Source organism: Salarias fasciatus, chromosome 6 (genome assembly GCF_902148845.1).
Source record: "Salarias fasciatus chromosome 6, fSalaFa1.1, whole genome shotgun sequence".
Classification (NCBI taxonomy): Eukaryota; Metazoa; Chordata; class Actinopteri; order Blenniiformes; family Blenniidae; genus Salarias; species Salarias fasciatus.
This window is the reverse complement of record NC_043750.1, coordinates 24,124,331-24,140,079: the sequence shown is the minus strand read 5'-3', so window position 1 is coordinate 24,140,079 and position 15,749 is coordinate 24,124,331. Positions and strand designations below refer to the sequence as shown.

The 15,749-nt window shown below is 40.9% G+C and overlaps 2 protein-coding genes across 2 annotated transcripts; both read left to right on the top strand.

Annotated features, from left to right (window-relative positions):
• The first annotated feature begins 6,823 nt into the window (after window positions 1-6,823).
• LOC115390531 (lecithin retinol acyltransferase-like) lies at window positions 6,824-8,671 on the top strand. Its single transcript, XM_030094435.1, has 2 exons — window positions 6,824-7,360; window positions 8,519-8,671. Exons 1-2 carry the CDS (start codon window positions 6,824-6,826, stop codon window positions 8,669-8,671), a joined length of 690 nt encoding a protein of 229 aa, XP_029950295.1.
• A 917-nt stretch (window positions 8,672-9,588) lies between these two features.
• On the top strand, window positions 9,589-11,281 carry LOC115390364 (lecithin retinol acyltransferase). Its single transcript, XM_030094207.1, has 2 exons — window positions 9,589-10,074; window positions 11,086-11,281. The coding sequence occupies exons 1-2, from the start codon at window positions 9,589-9,591 to the stop codon at window positions 11,239-11,241; spliced, it is 642 nt and encodes a 213-aa protein (XP_029950067.1). The 3' UTR covers window positions 11,242-11,281.
• Window positions 11,282-15,749: the final 4,468 nt, after the last annotated feature.

Below are 15,749 nucleotides of genomic sequence, written 5' to 3'. Positions count from 1 at the left end.
GGTTGATAAGGCGTTAAAGCATCTTGGAGATAGGTCGGAGCCATCCCATTTAGGATTTTGTAAGTCAGGAGAAGGATTTTAAATCTAACTCTAAACTCGACAGGAAGCCAGTGAAGAGATTTTAGAACGAGAGTAATTTGTTCACGTCTTCTAGTTCTGGTTAATAATCTGGCGGCCGCATTTTGAACCAACTGAAAGTTTTTTAACGCACTTTTTGGGCAGGCTGCAAGAAGGGAGTTGCAGTAGTCCAGTCAAGTGGAAACAAATGCATGGATGAGTTTTTCTGCATCGCTTCTAGGTAGAATGTTTCTTATTTTAGCTATGTTGCGCAAGTGGAAATATGCTGTTTTACAAGGCAGGTTGATGTGTGCTTTAAAGGAGATATCCTGATCAAATAAGATGACATTAGAGGGGGACTGTGCACCATTCCAGTATTGTTTCTGCTGTACACTGGGTGGCGATGTTGAGTTGATTTAAGTCATCTGGTTCATCTGGTTTTCACAGTTTTGACAGTTCGTTGGTTGGTAGATTGAGTCCTCTGACTGGCCCTGGTGGGGGAACTGATTACACCTGCTTATTAGGTGGAAAACACTGTCTAACTCCACTTAATTCAGTAAATGACTCAATATACCACCTTGTGGTGCAAACTTGTATTACATACGACATGAAGACTGTTGAGTTGTCTCATTCTACTGATTATTAAGTTACGTTAAATAAAAACATCATACACCTTTAAAGCCATCTTTCTACGCTTCTTAATTGTTATGAAATATTGATACACTTGCGCAAAAGACATTCTTCTTAGTTTCTATGCAGATTTAGACAGCATCCGAACACTATCTTAATATGGGTGATGGTTTTTCATGTCTATCTCGTCTGTATTTAACAGTTAATAAATCATTTTTCCTGAAGTCTGCCTTTCTGAGAGTGCAAAGAGGCTATGTTTAAGGCTTGCTTAGTTAGGACAACATGTGCAGCTGACGCTTTGTTGACTGAACTGGAGCCAAACACTCTGACACAAGACAGAACAACCAAAGAAGGCAGATCAAGAAAATCCCAACAGAGAAAATACATGACATGAATACTGACAGCATTCTTAGCATGCTATCAACAGACAAGTCACTGACCTTGGGGTTCCGTGATGAAGTGATTTATATGTAGAAGGTTTCATAGAGATCTCTGACCATGCTCAGTGATCAAAACTAACTAAATCACAAAAATTATAGCAGATGTCATGCAGGGCTGTAGCTGTCATAACTGCACCAAAAAATGGTCTTGAGAAATGTTCCTATTATGGTGGAATTGCGCTTCCTCCTCAATAAAAACAACAGTATTCTTGCATCTGGTCTCTGGTTATGAGGTTGGCGTGTGATTTTCAGTCTTTAGACATTCATCTGGTAATGGAGTGGTTCGCTGTCCGGCATGGAGTCCGTCTATCACCTGCAAAACACAATTCTGTTTCCTCACTTCTTGGGAAATAATATCTGCAAACAAACTTGCACCTTAAAAAAGAGATTCTGCCACATGACTTCAACAATTTTGTCTTCGTTTTTGCAAAAGTGTTCTGAGCCATCCCAGCCTTCAGTTTGTCCCTGATACTTCATTCACAGAGCAACAAATCAGTGTGTCTGAAATGAAATTACCTCTGATATACAAAACATTCACAAGGTCTATTAACAACACATGTCCAGATCTTTTTCAAAAAGATTAATGGAGGTCTGCAGATTCCATTTAATAAACTGACGGGGTTAATTGTCCAAGCTCAGGTGGAGTTACAGCAAAACATGTGAATCTGTTTACATCTGTCATGCTAACCTGAGAAAGATTCAAATAGCACACAGGGTTAATCACGGCCAACAACTGACAGGCACACACCACAACCTGCGAAAGGATCTGGTGTTCAATTTTTCAGGCAGGATCTCAATTCTAACCTACAGATGCAAAACACAACAGTATGTTGCCGTAATATCAGCAAGCAAGCTTGAATCTGGGCGGCCGCCGTCAGATTAACTTCACTGAAGGTCACTGTACTGTAGCTTTGTCCTTCCAGAATTTTCCCTTGCCGCGCGGTTTGAAAAGGATGCTTTGTTTGACAATGCATAATCTGTGATTACTCTTCAAGGTGCTGCTGGAACACACACCCGTTTTTTATGAGACCAAAACAAACAGTGGAGATGCATGTGATGAGATAGGTTCATCTGTTGGCCTTCCGTTGACACTGGATGATAAATCTTACCTTGACTACCTCTGTGTGACCTGGTTTTATTATGTGGAAAGAAACAGACCCTGGGCAGATATAAAGCCTGGCTGACCTGAGAATGAACTGCCAGGCCCATGAACCTAAACAGAGCTGAACTTTTGCTGAACTGGCCTCTTTGTGTCGAAACACCAGATGGAAAGTGTCTCAGTCTTTCTCTAAGTGCCATGAAGGCATGGGCGCTCTCTGTGAGCGCTGCGTCCGGGATGTTTAGGGTCTGTCTTGGCATGATGTGATGCCAGGATAACATTCCTGGAGCTTCTTTATCGGGAAGCAAAGCAACAGAAAACTATTTCACACTTTCTGGTTTTCTGTATTTAAGTGCCGAAATTCCAAAACCCTCACTCAATAAATCAAGACGCGGAGGTATGACGCTGAACTGATTTCCTGAAAATATTTACATCTTGTAGAAGTATGTCCAGTCGCCTGTAAACAACTTAAGTTTCACAGCTACAAAACAAAGTCAGCACAGTTCAGAGGTGGCCTGACCGGGAATTACACTTAAAGAGCCTTGTTAGGGTCTCCGATCGGTCACCACTATAAGTCTGGTGTGGCTTGACCATAGTGTAAATCTTCCCAGGATGGGAGGCGGGTGGAGGGGGGGGGGCAAAGGTTTGTTTTAATGCCACGCCAGGGTTCAGCTTGCGGCCACAGACGGTAAGTCGGCTCAGCTGAATATGGTGTGATCTGCAATAAAATATGCAATGACGTTCAGAGTTACATGTCCTCACATCAAATTACCGCATCTTTGTGAACGTCACTGACTTTTTTTATCACTTGAACAGCGCTCTAAGTGCTTTAACTCATCACATTCACCCATACCAATGAAGATGGGGAATCAAATCTGGTACAAACCAATCGACCAACCCAGCAACAGCCACCCTAGTTAGGTGTGAAAAGAATAAAAAACAAAACAAAACAAAACTGTGCTTTTAAAGGACACATTTATTAGTATTTTGTCTTTTTCTATTGTTGTAGCAGGTGAACACAACAAAAAGACCTGGACCAACACGGAACACAGTTGGTGCGGATCACACCTGTTTTCTTTTTCTTTGTATTTAAAGCAAAAGAATATCTGTTATCATTACGTCATACCGTGATGGAAGCTCACTAATGTGTTTGAACAATAATGGATTCCTGCCAAACTGAGAGACATGCTTTAGATATACACAGAACCACTTCAGTATGTAGTGTTTATCTTTCTCACCTCACAGCAAGAAAACCTGGTTCAGGTCTGGATTTGGGCTTTTCTGTGAGCAAACTGCATGTTCTCTCTGTGTGTGTCCAGTTTCCTCCTGCAGTCTAAAAACAGGTGTTTCACGGTAACTGGCGATGATGGTAGGAAGACGGACCACATTCTGGGAACAGGAGAGAGAAAAAGAAACAGAAAATATAAATCATCTTCAAAGTTAATTATCAGTTCAGACAGGAACACTCAGTTCATAAAAGGCTTTAATTTTACTTATATTACTGGAGTGATTTATGCTTGAATGAAGGATTTTTTTTGCTCTTTTTCACATTGTTACACTGTGTTCTTAAGGCTGGCTTGAGCTGAACTGATTTATCATGTGGGCTATAACTATGATTCACCAATAAATCCAACAAAATGTACTCATAAAGGAAGTCTTGCTCAATCAGAAAAGGAATCAGCCTGAACCCTGAACTACTGAACCACTGGGCAAAGTTTAGAACGACTGACAAGGCATCAAGATGGGAATCCCATACATTGTATTATTGTATATGAATATGTGTCACACATACAGTATATAGGACAAGTGTTATCAGGACTTTTAGAGAGTTTTTTTTTCTACAACACTTATTGCCCGGTCCTTACAAATTGAAACTGATGTCATAATGAATTTATGTGAAAGCGGAATCTGGTATATTTTAATACATTATCTATGCAATTGGTCACTCATGGGACAGTCATTCCAACATACTTTCTATAGTCAGTTAAAAAAAAAAAAAAAAATCTAAGCCGGTTAAAGATGTGAGGAATTTATGCAGCCAACATGAAAAATTAAGACGAGTGGAGACGGCCGAGCACGTGTGAAAACATCTTTTACTGAAAACAAGAGTGTGAGATAGTTTCATGGACAAATGTTCCTCTTTTGCATAAGTCAAGACAAAAAGCTCAGTCTGTGGAGGGCGAACTGCCGGGATATTGCAAATAATCAAAATGTAGAGATTCGTGAAATGGTTTTACTATTGCTGACTTTGCTTCAGCAGACTCATCTTTAAATGATGCATATTGATATAATATTAACGTAATTCATCGAGGGCTCAGTTAGTTTTAGCACGCCCACTGTACAAACAGTAATATGAGCGTATGATCCTGCCTTTGCCGATAATTCATGAGTGGAACTCGTTTCTTATAATGAAACACACAGCATGGAGCTACGCATATGCTCATTAATCACACACTTCCTCAAAAGTGGGGTATGCTTTGTGGGTCAGAGCCACGTTCCCATAGACTGAAAAGCAGCTGCACTAAGCTGTGCTGCTGCAATCATTCCTCCACTTTATAGGAATGTGGGTCAGCAAATATGCTGTAGCAAATGATCCAAATACACAAGATCAAAAAGGCAGCAGTTTTTTTTTTCTCACAGTGCTTTCTCTGTTAAAACATGAAAAACTGAGACCTGCAGGATTAAGGTAATCTTGTCAAGGAAATGTTTCATCTCTTCCTACACAGCCTCAGTGAACGCCGTGGACACTGTCTTTCTCTTACCAGGCTGACCCAGAACAGATTCGACCAGTATTTAATTTGATGCTAATCAACCCTAAAGGTCTGACGAAATATGTCAAAACATATGTAATGCACAACTAAACTGAAGAAAAATACTGAAAAAGAGAAAAAAGCCTTTTTTCATCCTCCTCCAAATGAAAATAGATCTACACATATTTTTATTACTTACACAAGTTATTCAAGTAATTAAGATATAATATTTAATTTCCGGCATTTAATGCACACCAGATTTATAAATGTGATGCCAAACATGCGACGACTCAGTGGTCTAATCAATAAGCCACTAGCTTCCAGAACTGGTGACTGTCAACTCCAGTCCCATCTGAGTTGAAGTGGATGTTGGAGAAGAGTGCTGGGATTGCAAAGGGTTCACTACTATCATATAAAGAGAAAATGTTAACTATGAACAGAACCTGTTAAATGGAGAGAAGCAATTTCCCTGTGGGGATCAGTGAAGTCTGTTTCTGTAGATGTTATTTGTTTACATTCAAACATGGCATTAAGATGCTAAAATGGAAATAGGACTGTGTCTTCTTATGTTTTTAATTTTTAATGGCCAGTTAGATGAAATGAAGTTTAGAAAAAAGAGAATGACAGAGTTTTGGGAACTTGATGCTCATCAGTACTCCTGGTGGTGAAAGGACTCTGAGTGGATTACTGCAATTCACTCATGGATGTTGAAGTGGGGTTGATGTGTCCATATATGACGACGAAGGAACCCATAATACGTCAGGTTCCCACTTACTTGTGGTTGCTGTGTACAATTGAGCCTGCCACAGATGGATGAAGTTTACGCCATTTGATTGATAGAAACAGCACAACTTGAAAACCCCTCTCTGCAAAAGCGCACTGGCAATCCCCCTATATGGAGCCTCAGCTAATGCACCAAGTGAGAATCAGTCTTCCACTCAAAAAGTATTTTTTTTTCTACTTCATCCTAGTCTAGACTTTTCCTGACCACCTGCAGAACATGCTAAAACATGCAGTGGTGAAATCATTACACCGTGTCTTCTCTTCATTATTGTGCTGTTGGTGATAGAAGCATTTTAATTTAAATGCTGATAAAATCCCATTTTACATAAAGCTTGTGTCAGGAGGAGAGGCTCAATTGACTGACACTGATTTTAGCAGATTGATGTTTGAAGAGTTTTAGAAATGGAAGAACTAGAAAAAAAGGAAAGGGCAGGAGTAGGAGCAAAGTTTCTACATTGAGGATGCAATACAAGATGCATCAGGGCTCCAGATGTAAACATCATGCATATTTCTTGAGGAGACATCTATTTAGTCAGAACTGGTTGAAAGAAAGGCCTGATTCATCTTATAAATCTCCATTTGTCATCTTGGAAGGCTTTTCACAAATGTGCTATGAATTAGGCTGTTAATGTTTCAAAGTGAAAACACCACAATAAATTCTGGATTAGAAAGCTTAAGGAGGACTAGTAAACTCACGTGCCGTTTTTGATACTGGCCTCACGTGAAACAAGTGTTAAGAGGCCAATAAGCCCGTCATTACCATTCACGATCTGCATTAATTCCCTAATATGCATCAAATTCTTGTCTGGTTCAGCATTTCTTGGGAGTCAAATTAAAGCGGGTTTAATAGAAAACAAACACACATCTGTGCACCAAAGGAGCAAAACTTCAGGAGGAAATATCCTCAAGATGCTCGAGAGGTCAAAAAAGGACAATGTGCACGTGCGCACGAGCCCTCGCGGCCAATCGTGTCCTCGTGCAGGATTCTCCTCCTCATGGCAGTGAGGTTAAAAAGCGAGTGTGACTGAAGCGCTCGTGGAAACTTTTCTCCTAAAACTCTCACCATGCTGCAGCTGTTGACATTCCTGGTGGAGAAGTTCTCGCTCCTCTACAAGTTCAAACTTTTCGAGCCGTCCTGGCTGGACGGGGAGAACAGGGAGCCTCGCGCGCCGCACGGCGGCCCCCCGCCCGCCCTGCGCCGGGGGGACCTGCTGGAGGTGCCCAGGACCCTCTTCACCCACTTCGGCATCTACCTGGGAGACAACAAGGTGGCTCACCTCATCCCAGACATCCTGCCCGTGTTCACCGACGACAACAAGCTGGTCGGCTCGGTCATCACCAACACCAGGCTCATCCTGGGCTGCGCCTACAGATGCGCCACGGTGCGCGTGGACACGCTGGAGGACTTTGCGTACGGCTCCAGCATCCTGGTGAACCGGATGGACCACGCGGTGAAGACGCAGCCGTTCTCCAGCGACACCGTGGCCAGGAGAGCCGAGAAGCTCCTGGGCGCCTTCCCCTACAGCCTGCTGTGGAACAACTGCGAGCACTTCGTGACCTACTGCAGATACGGATCTGCAGCCAGCAGGCAGACGGAGCAGGTACGGTCCACCAGGAAAACCTCTTTGACTGAGTGCATGAAGTTGGTGATAAGCTTGTATGGCGGGAGGGGAGCTGCTATCTGCAAATTAAATCAGCTGCGTGACAGAAGTTAATATATTCTGTGTGCAACATGTTCAGCCTGCACGATTATGGATGAAAAAAACTCATCAGCATTTACCTGATTAAGTCTGCAAGCAGTGGACAACATGCTGTGGAAGGCGTAAAAGTCAATGCAAACATAAATAAATTAATAAAATAACAATCACTGTTAAGTTATTTTCTATAACAGAAAGAAAGAAACGTGCATATAAATGCAATAAATAGCTCTCAAGGTCATGAAATCCATCAGGTCCTCAAGTTCAGATAATCATCTCCCCAAATTAAATAAAAAAAATAAGCAAACAAACTGTAGTTTTAACTCTGTTCTTCATGCAGAGTACAAATTTCACTTAGAAAGTATCCGTTTGTAAAGAAATCAGAAAATCAGATCTGTAAATCTTAGCATGCATAGACATGGGTTTATAGGGCCCCTTAATCTATATTAGCCCAAGGTTGACCCTGAACTTAAGGGTGTTCACCATGAGAGTGGTGAGGTGAGCCATAGTGCTTATCTTTACTTTTTTTTCTAACTGACCAGTCCTAATCCCAGTTGACTGGGTCCAGATACATTTTTATTGAACAGATACATTTTATTTTATTTTATTGATTATTTTTTTTCTTGAGAGATTCTCTTCATACAACTGGCAACAGAAATATTTTGCTTTTACGGATGCAAAATGTTCACAAGTCCCCCTCACGGTAATATAATCTCTAGAAAAAGTGTCAGCTTGCTTCCACTTGAACAGATTCCTGCAATCAGCGCTACAGTTCCTGGTTGTTATTCCAGCTGTTCTTATGGAAAGAGTTTGACCCACAGCAGACAAATCAGGCCCAGCAGTTACTGTCATCTAAAAAAGTGCAGCTAATCTCTTTTTTTTTGTCCAATTAGTGCAATTATCATCAGGTATGAAAGAGGGCGTGTGACTGTATTTGACCCTTTGGCAGGTGGAGTTTGATCCGTGGGTCATCTGTTTGGCAGCCCTGATCGAGCTCCATCACTGTGCAGCGATTAGCAGTATAACCATATAAACACTGCATCTCATTCCTTCTCTCTGCAGTTCTTTGAGTGCCTGAAATCCATAATCCGAGACCAGCGCAGCGTCATTTTCACCAGCCTGCTTGGATTTATCTCCATCGCTTACTTTGGGCTGGCCCCCGCAACCACAGTGCTCACAATCCTCGTCCCCTTCACTTTGTGGATGGCCGGTTAGGAGAGCTTGACTCAAGGAAATGAACTGAACTTTTTGCTCGTCAGAGACGAATAACCAGAAACCTCTTCAGAGTGACGCACTACTGTGTTGGTGCCTTATTCTGCAAACCTGTCCTTAAAATGAATGTGCAGAAGATGTTGAATGTAATGAAAATGTTCTCTCAGAAATGCTTGTGGAAATGCATGAAATCTTTGATTTAAGACTATAATGATTTATTTTTGCTATCATTTTGTGTATAAACAGGACTAAAACATATGAATGTTTACATAGATTATTTTACCGTAGTGCATACTTGTTGTAAAGTTGTGCGAATACGACAGTCCTTGAATAAATTTATTTTTACTCAGTGCTTTGTGTGAGTCAGATTCTTCAAACATCTCACTCCTCCCACACCGCAGAGAGAAAATAATAAAACTGATCAAGATGCCATCGATTTATTATTCTATTTTGAGGCACGATTACTTCCAAAGTAATGAACAAATTTGGGATTTATGTTCACAAATTGGCACTTGAGTCCAAAGTGCTCTATTTCTAGACTGGTCTGATGTCTACAAATAGCTCAGCTTGTCCAAAAATATGCCGAATAACGATGATGCAAACTCAAATTGTACCAATTCACTTGCTGATCAACAAAGGTCATTTAATTGGGATGGCTTAATGTCTGTAACCTTTTTAAATGAGGATTTCACTTGTTGCCAAGTCAGCTTTCTTAATGAGAAGCCGTGACCTTAATACTCCACAAACAAGGAGTTTCAAAATCCAGTCACCACAGCAGAGTGATTAGAGAAAGCTCCTTTATTCTCTTCAAAATGGAACTAAAACATTGGCCAACGCTTAATCCTCCAAGCCGCACCAGATCCGCCCATTTCCAAAATGGATAAAACGCTCAGGTGTGAGCCGAGCTGCACACTGCCAACATGTTTCTCTACCAGCTGCTCAGCTTCTTCTTCTCGGCCTCTAAAAAAGAGGAGGACTCCAAATATGACCTGTCTCTGTACAAGCGCGGCGACCTGCTGGAGGTGCCCCGGACAATGTTCACACACTTTGGCATTTACCTGGGCGACAACCGCGTGGCTCATCTCATCCCAGACATCCTGCCCGTGTTCACCAAGAACAAAGCCGCCATCGCCAAGATGGTGACGAATAACCGGCTGCTGGTGGGGGTGATCACCAAGGTCGCCAGCGTGAGGGTGGACTCCGTGGCGGATTTCGCCTACGGCTCGGAAATTCTGATCAACCACATGGACAGAGTGTGCAGCCAGCCTCCTCTGGACGGGGACGAGGTGGCGCGCAGGGCCGAGAAGCTGCTGGGATCCGTCACCTACAGCTTGCTGTGGTACAACTGTGAACACTACGTCATGTACTGCAGATACGGCATGGCCATCAGCTACCAGACGTACCAGGTGGAGTACCCTTTTCACACAAACTTTAAAAGATATTTGAGGCACAGAAGTAAATACATCAACCTGAGCATTGTACAGCCAGTGGGCCACATTTGGCTCGCAGGTTGTCCCAGGCCGGCCTGCATGGGGATTTATTCAAGAGTGAAAACAAATGGATCAGTACATGCACTGCAGCTGCTTTGTTTATGTTCTGAAGAGAGGGAATATTTTTCCAGTATTCTAAGTTCATGTATGCGTGGGTGTGTTTTTATCCATTTCAGTGTCGAAAGTAACTTTTTGAATCACTTTTATAGAGAAAGAAAAAAACCTTGAGCAGGAACAGTAGCTGATTGAAACCTATTTAACATCATGCATGCCCTTCTAAATGGGATGTAGTTTATTCATGTGGAGCAGAATTATTTAAAGTTCAACTCTTTCTCATATCTCTCATTTTTCTGAGGTCCTCTGGGGAAAATGAATGCATGCATGAGAACTACTTACGATTAATACATGAACATATCCTTTATAAATAGCCCTATTCGTAGAGGAAGTATGGTTTTGAAAAGTTTAACAAGCTGTATTTTAATTTTGAAATGAGAGACAGATTTCTTTTAAAATATATACCCATGATTCAGAAGTTTGATGGTGATCAATCAGACAAAGGTCACCTGCAAAAGCCCGGGGTTTAAGTGTGAGCACATGCGCAGCTTTTGCAAGGCTGTAACACTCAGAGCAAAGCAGCATTAAGCTTGTTCTTATGAAGCTGTGTGACAAAGGTAAACAGTTTAAAATCACCAACAATGACTAGTCTAACTTTCAAACTCAAATCGACTTACCGTGGATTCATGTGATGGTTCCTGACCTTTGCTCCCTTCTCTGAGGTTAAAGTGAGCTGCATGTTTTTGTGAGGCCAGTAGCTCCACCTAGTGTTAATTTATGCCCACATGAATGAGTCTTTAGGTCTTCGACCCTCTTCTCATTTATTGTTTACTCATCTAATTCTCTCTCTCTTGTTTTGATTTATTTTTCCAGTTCTGTACAAACGTACGAAAGATCTTCTTCAGCAGGATGAGTGCTTATCTAACGGCTCTGTGTGGAGCGTGCATGATGCTGTATGTGGGCTGCATGACTCCGTTCATGCTTCTGTCCACCCTGCTCATCTCCTTCACCATCTGGATGGCCGCCTGAAGATCTGTGCAGAGATCAGCCCTGAAAAAAGACTGTGGTGGAAGCCCCACTCTGTGACTAAAGGCACTGGGAAACTCACATGTCCACCTCTTGTAAAAAAAAAAAAATATAGCTATATATCATTATTTTTAAATTGTAGATTGTTAAAAATATTCTGATTTTTTAAAACCTGTATTACCAGACTTGTCTGCCTTGTAAATGCATTAATCTGCTCCAAATAGCTTCAAAGCTCTGGATCTTTTTTTATGAGATGAATATGTTTGTCTTTTATTCATCATTGATGCTCAGCTTTACTCAGAAATTTTGAATGGATTCAGATTTCTTTGGCTTCATAGACTCAAAGTTCAGCTGATGAATTACAACAAAGAGACCAACACGGATTGGTAATATCTTGTGATAAATATTTTCTCTTTACGCCGCGAAAAGCGACAGGAAACTGGCCTTTGCAATCATCCAGAAAAGTAGTCAGTGTGAGACCATCCTCTCATGGTGTTATAGGTTAACTGCTGGCTTGGACACAGTGCAATACATTTATTCTTCTGTAATATAATTGTGACAAATTCGTTTTTGCATTTTTCTTTTTTCTGCAGCTCATTAAACATGCATTTGTACCTGACTTCCTGTCCTTGTGTGAAAGATCAAACATTTCTGTCATTTTAACCATCACAGTTAAACACTTGTGGATGGATAAAAGCAGCACTTTAAAATGATAAATGGACTCTTTATGGGAACACTGTCAGGCTGCTATTTATTCCTCTGAGTTGGAGTATAAATTAGATTGCAAGATTCATCTCCTCTGCGTAGTCATTAAAGCTACTTCACCAGCATCCTGAATAAAACATGCCAAAATCTAAAAAAGACAAATAGAAATACAGAGCTGACTACTATTAGCACAATATTGAAAAATTGGGCTGAAAGCTGAATATCTGATGTAAGTAAAACAGTTTTTACCATGTCACTTCAAGTTGAGAACCAGCAGTCACAGACTTCTCACAGTCTGAGACGGTTCAGCGTTTCGACCATAATCCTGCAGAGAATGTCACTGCAACAGCAACAACATCCTGCACACAATGTTCCTAAGCTGCTTTTAAGTAATCCAGAGTATGTCAATAAAAAGGTCTCTCACACACACATGATGGGAATACAGAGGATATTTAATAGTAATTGCTCAAATTGATTGAATGTATTTGTTTGGGCAAAAAGGAAAAACATTTAAAATGGTTTCATGTGTCAACAGAGACATTCAGCGGTGGACAATGAATACTAATACACACCAATTAATCTTCATAACGGTTTGTTTTGGTCAATTTGTCTTTGTCTACAAAACTATTGCACATACTCCTTGGCAGTTTTTTTTCCAAGACACATTTTATAATCTTGAAAACAAGTAAATAAATCCCCAGTTGAATTATTCCAGATGTCAGATTTTAAGATCCTTTTGTTTATAGAAAAACTGAATCCTAAAAGCATAAAATCAGATTGAATGAGAGAAGAACAATCTCTCGATATACATGTAGAGCAGGCATGTAGGAATAATGTGACAAGAAAACATGATGAGGACGGTTTATGAGCTGTTACTTGTATTGTGGCGGTTAGCAGAGAACTGAGCGCAGCAAGGACGATCACAATAGGCCACGACATAAAAATCCCATTGTTGAGTCTGTACGTTGTTCATATTCCCAGTTCTAGTGACATGCTGTGAAAGCTGAATGGATAACAGCATCAATTAGTATTCAAAATGCTGCAGGACTCAGAGGCTGCCTGCTTGTCTAAATATGCAATCACTCAATGGCTTTAGATAGCATATAAACCAGGGTTTGTTTTATTTTGAAAAATATTTTCTTTACAACACAGCCACTAAATCTTCTTTCTATTGTCTTACATCTTGTCATCTGGTTTATTTGTCCTTGAAGCACAATTTAAATATGTAAATTCCCACGAGCCACATATATATTACCCCCATGTACAGAAATAAAATCAATAGCCAATGTTAATTTGCCTCTAACCTGAATAAAACAGACAAATACCATTGTTCAAAGAAGATAATTGCCTTTCTGTTACACACAGACACTGATCCCACAGAGAAGCAAGTATGCATTGATTCAAGAGGAGCTTCTCTAATGGATTGAACCCTGTAAGTTGTATTGAGCTGAGACAAGGTGCACTCACAGCTAAGATCGAAGACTAAATGAATTTTCCCACATCAAAAAACCAACACTTTGAAGTCTCAGCTTTGATTCACTTGTGAAAATTAGATTTCAATTACTGTTTTTTCACACAGTATCAGGTGCTGCCTGTATAACAGTAAACACCTCAGAGCACACCTCACAAGGCCGCCATGTAAAGCAAATACTTTGTTTCTTCGAGAAAAAATTGCTATGAATTACAGCACACACTGTCAGTTTCTAAGAAGAAGTCGCACTTGTTTAACACGTAAACATGATGACAAAGTCCACGATTGACAAAGGAAGATGGAACCACTGTTGCTTCTTTGATCTAAGCGATATTCTGTTCACACTGTTTGATTCGTGCTGTACACTATTCCACAACGAAAGCAGGACATGCTGTTGAGAACATTGCTTCTTTCTCTGTTGACATAGTTTGCAGCATCAAGGAAAGTTAATTCCAAACATACCTAATGTGTAATAGCTCCGGCACAACTAAAAAGTCACCACTAATTACATTAGATTAAATTAAAAGCCACACTTAAAGAGAGTTAAAACCACACAATTTTGATGATAAACCCACTTTTAAAAATTGACAGTCTATGAGGTTGTATAAAGAAAAAACCCATCTCTGTGGTCTCATGGTTCCATGTCATTCAGCACATTTCAAACCCAGCTTCATGGTAAGCAGACAACTGTATACACCCCATCCAGTCATCCATCTTCTGTCTTACAAATGGTCACATGGTTGGATCCCCTCTCAGCCGGCAGTGGGTGAAGGCAGGCTGGATCCGGGACACATCAACAGTCCAAACATGAGCCATTTTGTTTGAACAATTGGAGGAGCCATTTATCGTTTCCAGTATTTGACCTCTAGGGGGAGCAGGATAGGGGAGGCATATTCGGAGCACACAGATGATGGGCTTCAGGTGTGCAAGAGAGGGAGAACACATGCTGCGTACATGACTGGAATTTCACCTATAATTGCAAAAAATGAAGCAATTTAACAGTATGTACTCGTGGACAGTGTTGTTGATAATGCTTTTTTGGGAAACGAAGTTAAGTAACACATTACACTTACAATATCTGATAAAATTACTTTCCAGACTACAGTGTGTTTTACTTTAGGTGTTTTATTCTGTGTAAACTTCTGGTCCTTCCGCCTACTAGGCCACTTCTTCTTCTTCCATGATGTTTTACGGCAGATTGCATCGCATTGGTTGCATTACCGCTACCTGCTAGTCATTGTACCTCTATCTTATAATATTCTTACATTTTCCCCACCGAGGCCGTTTCTTTTAGGAAGCCAATCAGATGTCCTCCCCCTCTTCCCCATTTCAATATTTCCTTCACCCCTTATCCACCCACTCCTCTCCTTAATCCTGCTATCATTTTCCTTATTTCTTGATGATGTTTCCTGCAGTTTACTAAAACGTGTTCAACTGTTTCTGGGTCGTGGCATTCATCACAGAGTCCTGTTGGATATTTGCCATTTAGATGTCTTGTACTATTTCGGTAAGTATGTCCAATTCTTTGTCGTGTAATGGTTTTCTCCTCTTCTCTGCTGCCTCCTCTCATCCTCTTACTTCCCACTTCCTTTTGTATGCTGTAAAGGTGCCTTCCTCAATTTTCTTTGTCCATCGCAACTGCCACTTTTTATTTATTTCTCTCCACAGTTCACACTATGGACTTTCCCTCTGATCTGGATGATCTGGACAGTCTAATGGGTGTATCAATATGTTCCTACCTCACAGCTTCTTTGGCCAATTTATTTGCTCTTTCTTTCCCTCCAACACCCACATGAGCAGCAACCCACATGAATATAATTTCCACCCCTTGTCCCTTCATTTCTGCATGTTCCAACATTACTTTATTTGTGGGATATACCTGACCGGATGCTCTTTAATACGGACACTGAGTCACTGCAGATGATTTTATTTGTCTTACTCTCTGATCCACTTCAATGCCATCAAAATGGCATACATCTCCACAGAGAACACACTGAGCCCAGAGGCGGAGCGTTGGTCTCAGTACAGAGGGGGCGGAGCATTCTCAATGGGCCCTTATGATAGTAATTTTATCATTCAAACAATACCCCATCCTACCATCAAACAACACACTAATGCTCACTTTAATTGAGCCAAGCAAACCTATATGCCTCAGAAAGCAAAATAAAGTCACAAAGCAGTTCACAAACTTGTTCTGAAGAACAAATACACATGTGCACGCACACACACACACACACACACACACACACACACACACACACACACACACACACCACACACACACACACACACACATACACACATACACACACACACACACACACATATACACAAA